Source organism: Olea europaea, unplaced genomic scaffold (assembly GCF_002742605.1).
Source record: "Olea europaea var. sylvestris unplaced genomic scaffold, O_europaea_v1 scaffold1038, whole genome shotgun sequence".
In the NCBI taxonomy this organism is placed as follows: Eukaryota; Viridiplantae; Streptophyta; class Magnoliopsida; order Lamiales; family Oleaceae; genus Olea; species Olea europaea.
In genome coordinates, this window is record NW_019227716.1 from 110,500 (window position 1) to 121,260 (window position 10,761).

Below are 10,761 nucleotides of genomic sequence, written 5' to 3' on the forward strand. Positions count from 1 at the left end.
GTCCCACATAGGAAAAACATGGAAATCAAACCACTTTATATATGGCTATGCATTGGAATGGTATGATCATGTGTAACATAGAGGCTCTCTCCACGTGCATGCGCAGGGGGTGCAAATCACGGACAGAAATAGCCTTCGGACCTTGAACTTGGATGCGAGGCACACAGAAATGTCGGACTGAACGGAGCAAAAACTGGCCAGTTTGGATTGTCTGCGTTTTGCAATTTTTTTTGTGATTTTTCCAAATGACTTTTGAGTGTCTGAAACTCCTAAAACTCCAACGGTCGAAATCGAAGTGTAACTCCAAAAACTGTAATGGTTAATACAGAAACTAATGGTCAGATTCAGTCTCTATAATTTCACTCAATTTCCAGCAGTTTATATGCTGCAATTTTCGTCTGCCTTCGTACAGTTTTGTTTTCTGTTTTTGTTCTGTCCCCTCCTATGTCATTCCAGTAAGGTGATATTATTCGAACACTCACCCAGTTCGCTGGAGTAGAACCGCGGTGCTCGAATTTTACTGGTTACCGTTATATCCTGGGAAACAGGCGTTCGAACTAAACCTCTAGCACTACGGTGAGGGGGCGAATTTGTCTTAAAGAAATTGTGTTTACACAGACATCGGGGTTAAAAGTTTATTTCCAAATATATATGCTTCCAATTTGAGTATATGTGCTTTAATTATTTGCAGATTTACATGCTTATAGATTTTATTTAGCTTTCTGAAATTTAAACTGCTTTTATGTTTCTGCAAATAATATAATTTGTCATTCTTATTTCAAGTAGTGATTTAGATAATAGTTAGTATCTAATTAATTTGTGAAAAATAAAATTAAGAAAAAATTTATCTGAATTTTTTTTTTTCGAAATTGTGTTTGTGCAAATTATATGAAAACAAACACCAAATTCTATGTTATCTAAAGTCATTGTATGAAAACAAATAGTTGTAGAAATTCTGTGTTTAATTCTCTACCAAATACGATCACTGTCATATACGGTGACTGCCTGCCAAATACGGTAAGTTGCACTGCCAAATACGGTAAGTAATTGTCAAATACGATAAGCAGCTGCCAAATACGGTAAACAATTGCCAAATATGGTAAGTGTGAACCCGGTGTCTAAAACAAAATACGGTACATGAAAACCCAATTCCACTCCATACACTACCGATTAAAAATAACAACATGCATAACAGATAAAAGTGGAAGGTTAAGCAATTACATTCTGTCTGGAATTTTATCGGTTTCATCTTCACATTCCATGAGAGTTTGGACCACAGCAGCCATAGTAGGCCGCTTGCTTTGGTCTTCCTTTACACAAGAAAGGCCTAATTGAATCAGTGTTGCTGCTTGTTTTCTGCTATAATTCCCTTCCAATCTTGAATCCACTATGCTCTCTACCCAAGAGGAGTTTCCACCCTCAGATTTTTCCTTCACTGTCCTGTCAAAACTTTTAAGAGGAATTTTTTGATTGTCAGCATCATCTACCACCCAATTTGAGAGTTTAATTCCCTTTACCATCTCGAGTATTACAACACCATATCCATAAACATCGACTTTTGCAGTGATTGGCTGGTTCAGAGCCCACTCTGGAGCCATATAGCCTTTCGTCCCTCGAATTCTTGTAATTTCAGAACCAGGGCTATCTCTCCGAAACAGCTTTGCTAGCCCAAAATCTGCAATCTTGGGTTGAAATTCACCGTCCAGAAGAATATTTTCTGGCTTCACGTCACAATGGATAACCCATTCTAGACATTCATGGTGGAGGTAGGCTAAACCTTTGGCTGTGCCTAATGCCACAGCAAATCTTTGTTTCCATCCCAGAAAATTTGAGTTGAAAAGATGTTTGTCAAGCGACATGTTGTCGACGTATTCATAAACTAAGAGTCGGTGTCTCCCTTCTGAACAAAATCCCCACATTCTCACAAGATTCATGTGATTGATCTTTCCTATGGTTCTCATCTCCGCCCAGAACTCGTCTTCTCCTTGAACCACATCTCCCAGTCTCTTCACGGCCACCACCCTATCATCTGCCAAAACACCCTTATAAACAGCGCCGGAGCCTCCTCGGCCTAGCTCTTCCCTGAAGTTTTTGGTTGCTTTCTTCAATTCGGCGTAGTTAAACCTCCTGAACTGATTTGATATCATGCGATATCCAGCTTCAACCGAAGCTGGAACCCCATGTTTTGTGAATAGAAACCACCAGCCTAATACAAAAAATAGGAGTTCAATTACTCCAAGGGCCAAGCAAAATGAGTAGATATACCCCCATCTCACTGTTTTCCTGGCGATGTTATACATAGAAGGAGAACCTACAAGAATTTCTGCTTCCCGAGATTCACACATAGTGCTGGAATCATGAAAAATTGATGGTTTTGATACTTGCAGACTCCTGGGAAGTTTAATATACACACTTCCAGGGAAATCTGGAGATGTAAAACCATTAAATAGATCACTTTTTACATAGCAATGACCGTTTCCCCAGGTCCTGTAGGTAAATCCCTTGCAACCGGAATCACTTCTACAAAGGTTCCAGCAAGCTTCCAGCGTAAAATTCGGCTTGTAATACAGATCCGACCCAAAGTAATCAGTCTGAGAAACCTCCAGGAATTTTACTCCTAAATTCAAGAGGGTTTGGTTGAACATAGGCTTACAACCAGCATTCCAGTCACTCGGATCATTTGCTGTATACCCAGGAGTACATATACACTTGGGTTTCGGTGCATAAACACATATCCCATTAGTTCCACATGCCCCATGAACTTGACAAGGTTGTGAAATTGCTTGCCATGTAATCATCCATAGCCCTGTTGAATTAATCAAACTATAGATTCTAAGATTCCCATCAGGATCTATAGTTAACCTTCTTTTTATCCCAGATCCCATATCAGAAGCACTGGCTTGATAATGATCACTTGAAAAAAGCACGCCCATATCATCTAAAACTGCAAATCTGCTTCCATTGTAGTTGGTTCTACCACTTGTATAGATGTCAGAATCAGGATTTGGCCAGTAGAGGCTAGATATTTGGGGGCTATCAGATATCAACGATAAAACATTGTCACTACCAAAATATAAATTGAAATAACCTGATTCCAAGCTTCCTTTTCTTAAGGATGATATCAATCTTTTGTCCTTCGTCAACAATTGAGAAGGTAAAAGAGTATCAGTAGGAACATCAAAACTTTCCCAGAGAATATCGCCTTGTCGATTCTTCAAAACGAGGTTGCCTGTATTTAGAAGCTCAGCCGCAGCAACATCAGTATTGGTTGTATTTGTCTGCCACTTAATCCTGCCATCAACATCTGTCAAGACCATGGTTCCATCTCCCCTTAGAGATACTCTTGAGCCCTGGCCGTTGACTGGCATGTCCCGGTGGGCTGTCCAAACAACAGTTTTGTCTTTGGAATTGGTGAACCAAATTGCAAACCAATAAGCGTTGCTTCCCATTCCAGAAAAGCCACAGGTAAATGTATTATCTGGTGAGGTGATGAAATCATCGCCTTCGACAGATATAGAATCACCCCTTCTCAAATGAAGCAGAGACTTCGAATTTGCAGAACGAGAAAAGGACAAAACGATTAGTAAAAAGAGGAGAATACAGAGACTGTTGTCTTTGGTAGCTATCCTGTTGTTAAAGAAGGAAATCTTACAAAGCAATTTGAGAGTCTGGCTTCTCATTTTGGAACGCATTATGCTTATACCAAGAAAATGGAATGTGTAATCATTGAAGTAAACTTTATAGATAAGAATGAGTGTATTTATTAGAAGAGTTTCAGGATATGGACAGAAGGAGCAAATTTCCAGGTTTATTAATGCAAATATCACAAGCCAGGTCTGTTTACACAACATTGAAAATCCTCCACGTTATTAATCTATTTTAAAATTATAATATGGGTAAAAATCTAAAAATAAAAATTAGCCGTAGTTATCTTGTTAACTTCATTGTCAACGACCGCAGGTGCACGGAGGACATTAAGAGACTAAAATCAATGGATTATGTCTGCGTGACACGAGAGATGACTTCAGCATTCTATCCTCAAAAGAAAAACCAAAAGGATATTTTGTTTAATTCTATTCAAACAAATTTAAAAGAGAAACCAAATACCGTATAAATGTAGAAAGAAAGCATAAAGTAAACGCGATGATGAAAGAATTTGACAAGTAATTCACAGTCTTGATCTATAAATAGTAATTTGTCTGATAAAATTCTATTTTCTATCTAGAAACAAATATCTTATTATTATCTTTAATCTTTCAAGTAATTGCTGAACCAAATTGCAAACCAATAAGCGTTGCTACCCATTCCAGAAAAGCCACAGGTAAATGTATTATCTGGTGAGGTGATGAAATCATCGCCTTCGACAGATATAGAATCACCCCTTCTCAAATGAAGCAGAGACTTCGAATTTGCAGAACGAGAAAAGGACAAAACGATTAGTAAAAAGAGGAGAATACAGAGACTGTTGTCTTTGGTAGCTATCCTGTTGTTAAAGTAGGAAATCTTACAAAGCAATTTGAGAGTTTGGCTTCCCATTTTGGAACGAATTATGCTTATACCAAGAAAATGGAATGTGTAAGTATTGCAATAAACTTTATAGATAAGAATGAGTGAAATATCAGACCTCAGAAGTGTATTTATTAAAAGAGTTTTAGGATATGGACAAAAGGGGCAAATTTTCAGGTTTATTAATGCAAATATCACAAGCCAGGTCTGTTTACACAACATTGAAAATCCTCCACGTTATTAATCTATTTTAAAATTATAATATGGGTAAAAATCTAAAAATAAAAATTAGCCGTAGTTATCTTGTTAACTTCATTGTCAACGACCGCAGGTGCACGGAGGACATTAAGAGACTAAAAATAATGGATTACGTCTGGGTGACACGAGAGATGACTTCAGCATTCTACCCTCAAAAGAAAAACAAAAAGGATATTTTTTTAATTCTATTCAAACAAATTTTAAAGAGAGAAACCAAATACCGCATAAATGCAAAAAGAAAACATAAAGTAAACGCGATGATGAAAGATGTCATTGTCTAAGACCCCACTGAAGTCAGTCACCGAGCTATTCTCACGAGCTTAGAAGTACATCAATATGGAAGAAACCATGGCCCCAAAAAGAGAAGTTTCTTCATTAGGAAGGTTGGATCTGAAAAGGCCGCATGAGTCCAGTTTGAGACAAGATACACCTCGGGTCAAGCCAAGGCAGGACCCCTCCTCAACATCCTTTACCCGTTTGAACACCTCGAGGTCCAACATTCTGATGGAGATCAAGGATTCAAGGAAACTGAAGTGGCCTCCCAGATTGCGGTCTCCTCTGATATTCGTGACAGGAGTAAGTACTGTGATTTCCATAGAGATCATGGACATACAACGGAAGACTGTTTGGCCTTGAAGCGGAAGATTGAAGCTCTTATAAAAAGGGGATTTTTGGGCTCTTATGTTAGCAATGACAAGCGCCCGAGGAATAATCAGAATGGAGACAAAGGCTCAGAGGGTCGAGGAAACAAGCAACCAACTACAGGTACTATCAATATCATTTTTGAAGGAATGACCTCAGGGGGAGATTCTAGCAACGGGCGTAAACAATATGCCAGGCAGCCTCCAATCATCTCAAGATCAGATCTTGGTTGTACAGAGGACATCACTTTTGGAACTGAGGACTTGGAAGGCATAACATTCCCTCATGATGATGCTCTAGTCATATCGGCCATCATCGCCAACTTTGAAGTCTAGAGAATTCTGATAGACAATGGAAGTGTAGCTATTGTATTGTCTCATGAAGCCTTTGTTCAAATGGGGATCTCATCGGAGCAGCTCAAGCCAGTCAAAACACCCCTCCAAGGATTTGGAGGTGGGGTCATCACCCCAGAAGGTATCGTCGGGTTGCCTTTAACATTGGGGACAGAAGGTAAACAGGTGACACAGATCACCACCTTTGAAGTTGTCCGTACTCCAATGGCCTACAACGCCATATTGGGAAGACCATTGCTCAACAGAATTCGAGCTATTGTCTCAACTTTTCACTTAGCAATAAAATTTCCTACAAGTAATGGAATCGGGGTAGTTCGAGGCAGCCAAACAGTGGTACAACAGTGTTATGTGACTAGTGTTCGAAGAATCAAGGGCTACGTCATGCAAGTTACAGAGCTCGAGCTCGAGCACGAGATCCATGAGAGACTTGCTCCAGTGGATGGATTAGAAGAGGTCGACCTCGAGCCTGGCAAGAAAGTGACAATCGAACGGGAGTTAGATACAGTAGTCATGACTGAATTACTGAGTTCTCTCTCCTGCAACATCGATATATTCGCTTGGAATGTTGAGGACATGCCTGGAATCAACCCACAGGTTGTGGTGCACAAACTTAATGTAAATCCGGAGGCAAGACCTATAAAGCAAAGGAAAAGGAAATTTGCACCAGAAAGATGAGAAGTCATAAAGGAGGAGATTGCCAAACTTGTTAACGCACAGTTCATTTGGGAATTACAATATCCCAATTGGCTTGCTAACGTTGTTCTTATCAAGAAAGCTAATGGGAAGTGGCGAGTTTGCATTGACTTTACATATTTGAATAAAGCATGTCCCAAAGACAGTTATCCTCTACCTTGAATTGACAATCTTGTGGATAGCACGTCGGGTCATATGCTGTATAGCTTCTTGGATGGCTTTTCGGGGTATCACCAAATACTCATGGTTGAAGAAGATCAAGAAAAGACCTCATTCATGGTAGACTCAGCCATCTATTGTTACAGGGTCATGCCCTTTGGACTGAAGAATGCTGGAGCAACGAATCAAAGGTTGGTAAACAAGATCTTCGTCGAGTTAATCGGAAAAATGGTCGAAGCATATGTGGATAATATGGTGGTTAAGAGCAAACAGGTGAATGGCCATGTCTCTGATCTTAAGGAAGTGTTTGCCAAGTTACGGAGATACAACATGAAGCTCAACCCTGCAAAGTGTGTGTTTGGGATGGCATCTAGAAAGTTCTTTGGTTTTATGATCACATACAGAGGAATAGAGGAAAATCCTAATAAGATCGAAGCCCTGATAAAGATGGAGGCCCCTAAATGCAAAAAGAACATTCAGAAGTTGACTGGTCGCATAGCGGCACTGAACAAGTTTGTTTCTCGGGCAGCTGACAGTTGTTTTCCCTTTTTCAAACTACTTAGGGAAAATCAAAGCTTTAACTGGAATGAGAAATGCAACTTAGCTTTTCAGGAGTTTAAGCAGACGTTATCAACACCTCCAGTCCTTACCAAACCCAAACTCGGTGAAACGTTACTATTATACTTGGCCATTTCTCAGAATGTAATAAGCGGGGTCTTGGTGAAGGAGAAAGGAAGAGTTCAGCAAACTATCTATCATGTAAGTAAAGTACTCCTTGATGCAGAGACACAATACACACTTGCAGAACAGCTCGTCCTCACTTTGGTAATAGCTACCAAAAAATTACGACCGTACTTTCAGTCACATCCAATTGTTGTGCTCACTAACCAACCTCTTAGACACATACTCCAGAATCCGAACATCTCAGGAAAACTGTTGAAATGGACAATTGAACTTGAGAAATTTGATATAGAGTTCAAACAACGACTTGCAATCAAAGCTCAAGCTTTGGCTAACTCCATAGTAGAGCTCACTCCGAGGCACCCGAAAACACAGGTTAAAAGCCCTAGCATGACCTTGAAAATATGGGAGATCTTTATAGATAGAACATCCAATAGCTCAAGCTCGGGGGTCGACGTCATCATCACAAGCCTAGATAAGGCTACAAAAATACAATGTGCGCTCAGATTTGAATTTGAGGCCACCAACAACGAATCAGAGTATGAAGCCGTTATCATAGCCCTGGAACTTGCGAAAAGTCTTGAGTTGGAGGATGTCAAAGTTTTCAGTAACTCACAGCTAATGGTTGGGCAAATCGAGGGGTCTTTCAAAAGAAAGAACGAAAAGATGAGCTTATATTGTCTAAAAGTGCATGACCTTCAAAGGCAGTTTGTAAGTTGTGAAATCCAGAAGTTGGCCAGAGCTGATAACGTGAAAACTGATGCATTATCTAGACTCGTCTTTATGGGTGTGGACGGGCTCAATAGAACCGTGCAAGTCAAGATAGTTACAGAACCTAGCATAGCACAAAAGCCAAGTATCATAGACATCAATCGTGAGCCCTTCTGGATGGATCCAATAGTTGATTACATAAGTAATGGCAACCTACCTACAGACCCTCGACTTGCTAGAAGCATTCGGTATAGAGCTGCAAGGTATTGCCTAATAGAAGGAGTCCTATTTGGCAGAAGTTTTACGCTCCCTCATCTAAGATGTCTCAAATCGTCCAAGTCTTTGCAAGCCTTGACTGAAGTTTATGAAGGCATTTGCGAAAATCACCAATGAGCCCGAGCTCTTGCCTATAAGTTAATAAGGTATAGGTACTACTGCCCAAGTTTGAAGAAAGATGCTGCAAATTATGTTCAAAAATATGACACGTGCCAAAAGTTTGGCAACATCATACATGCTCCTGTAGAGAAGCTAACTTCTATTCATTACTCAGCTCCTTTCGAACAATGAAGAGTCGACATTCTTGGGCCATTCCCCTTGGCCAGAGGATAATTAAAGTTTGTAGTTGTCGCAGTGACGAATTTCATAAAGTGGTAGAGGCTGAACCACTAGCAACAATTTCGGAGCCGAAGCTCAGATCATTCATATGGAAGTCCGTCATATGTAGGTTTGGAATACCAAAAGTCCTCATCACAGACAACAAAAGGCAATTCGACAATCCACAGTTCAGGAGCTTCTGCGCTAACCATGGGATTGATCATCGCTTGACCTCGATATCACACCCACAAACTAATGGGCTTGCCGAAGTAACCAATCAGATCATATTGCAAGATCTTCGAACAAGAATAGAAGATGCCAAAGGAGACTGGCCTGAACTGCCTTCTATACTTTGGACACACAAAACTTTGCACAAGACATCAACTGGTGAGATGCCTTTCATGCTCGCCTTCAGACTTGAGGCTACCATCCCAATCGAGGTCAGCCTCCCCACAATAAGGAATCTCGAGATGAATAAGGAGAGACAAACTACTGAGCACCTTGACTTACTTGAAGAGGTAAGAGAGCAAACCTCACTTAGTGCTGCAAGTTATTAGAACAGAACGGCGAAGCACTTCAACAACAAGGTCCAGATGAGAAGGTTCAGAGTTAGCAATCTTGTCCTTAGAAAAGCAGAAGTTGCCAGGCACCAACCGGGAAAGCTCGGACCAACATGAGAAGGCCCCTTCGAGGTCATCAGAAAATTAAAAGGTGGAGCCTACAGCCTTAGAGACACATCGGAGAAGCCGCTCCCCAGGCCATGGAACACCGATAATCTGAAAATTTATTACAGGTAACTAGCTATAGCTATAATTTTTCCTTTAAAGGCTTGCATGCCCACTTTACATTTGCTTTATTTTATTTTTCGGGCTCTAATGCCCTAACAGCTCATGCTCCAATAAGCTCGGGTATCAACGCCCTTAAGCCCTTTTTAATGATACACAAAAAATTCTTTACGATGTTGCTTCCCTATTAACAAAATTAACATAAGGTCGTGCTCTGCGCATTCAGCTAATACCTTAACCAAATTAGCATAAGACCGTGTTCCGCGCATGCAACTAATACATTAACAAAATTAGCATAAGGCTGTGCTCCGCACATGCAGCTAATACCTTAACCAAAATAACATAAGGCCGTGCTCCGCACATGCAGCTGACACTCGACCAATAGAACCAAACACACGACCTCAAATGGCAACAGGTCAAGCATAACAGGCCCGACCTACTCAATCCCAAATTGTCCTCCCAACAAACAATTTCGAGATCGAGATCGGGGCATGAAATATGTTTACCATATGTGACCACGCCCGATCTTATCCACAAAGGAAAAAAGATGTTAAATTACAAGGGGCGAGCTCGACCTTTTCCTTTAAATCATCAGTGACCCATTGGTCCCCCCTCGATGTAGCATATTGAAAAATCAATACCAACACTAGTACTCTTACTATCCCAAACATAACAATACTATACCCTCGAACTCTTTACACACACTCGGGCTATGGACGCCAACATTCGAGCTAATTGGTTGCGACATGCGATCTATACTAACGATCAAACTTTTAACAATTATAACAACTCGAATTCAAAGTCAGAATGTTCACACACGAACGTAAAATCCACGCACGATCTCATAGTAAAAATAAAATGCATGAACTGATAACAAAAAGCCCCTCAAAGATCAAGCCCAGATCGGGCAACATACTTTGCATTCAAAAATAAAAAATTCATGAGCCCAGATTGGGAAATGTACAATATTGATCAAATAAGATAACAGAAAAAGTTTGATGTCGATCCTAATCAATATCAACAGGAGTGTTGTCGCCACCCTAATCAGGGGTCCCAGCATTATCCCCTCCATCACCGCCATCTTCATCATCGACCTCTGAGGCAGAGAGCTCAAGGTCTTTGGCTAGTTCATTTACTGTTCACAACTCCTCAACCACAGGCTTCAAATCCTCGAGGAGTTTGGTTCGAAGAAAAGAACGAGTCATCGTAAACCATAATGATATGACCCATCCCCGTACTGACCAAGAAGGGTCTTGAACTTGTTAGACTGTTTGAAATCCTCAATAGCCTGAGCTCGAGCCTCTTCTCGGGCCCTCACCAGTTTATTTTTAAAAGTATTTTGGCATTGAATGAGCTCAAGCTTTGCCTCATCTTTGGCA

At 40.5% G+C, this 10,761-nt stretch overlaps 2 protein-coding genes across 2 annotated transcripts; one reads left to right on the top strand and one right to left on the bottom strand.

Moving 5' to 3' along the window:
• Nucleotides 1-1,068: 1,068 nt before the first annotated feature.
• Nucleotides 1,069-3,813, bottom strand: LOC111372842 (putative receptor protein kinase ZmPK1). The gene has a single exon (XM_022995257.1). The coding sequence runs from the start codon at nt 3,690-3,692 to the stop codon at nt 1,218-1,220; it is 2,475 nt and encodes an 824-aa protein (XP_022851025.1). The 5' UTR covers nt 3,693-3,813; the 3' UTR covers nt 1,069-1,217.
• On the top strand, nt 3,751-5,741 carry LOC111372837. The gene is made up of 2 exons (XM_022995252.1): nt 3,751-3,834; nt 5,178-5,741. The coding sequence occupies exons 1-2, from the start codon at nt 3,751-3,753 to the stop codon at nt 5,739-5,741; spliced, it is 648 nt and encodes a 215-aa protein (XP_022851020.1).
• Nucleotides 5,742-10,761: the final 5,020 nt, after the last annotated feature.

Coding starts and splice junctions, on each gene's coding strand:
- LOC111372842 (XM_022995257.1), bottom strand. CDS start 3,692: ATGCGTTCCAAAATGAGAAGCCAGACTCTCAAATTGCTTTGTAAGATT.
- LOC111372837 (XM_022995252.1), top strand. CDS start 3,751: ATGAGTGTATTTATTAGAAGAGTTTCAGGATATGGACAGAAGGAGCAA. Junction 3,835..5,177: donor ATGCAAATATCACAAGCCAG/GTCTGTTTACAC, acceptor GCATGAGTCCAG/TTTGAGACAAGATACACCTC.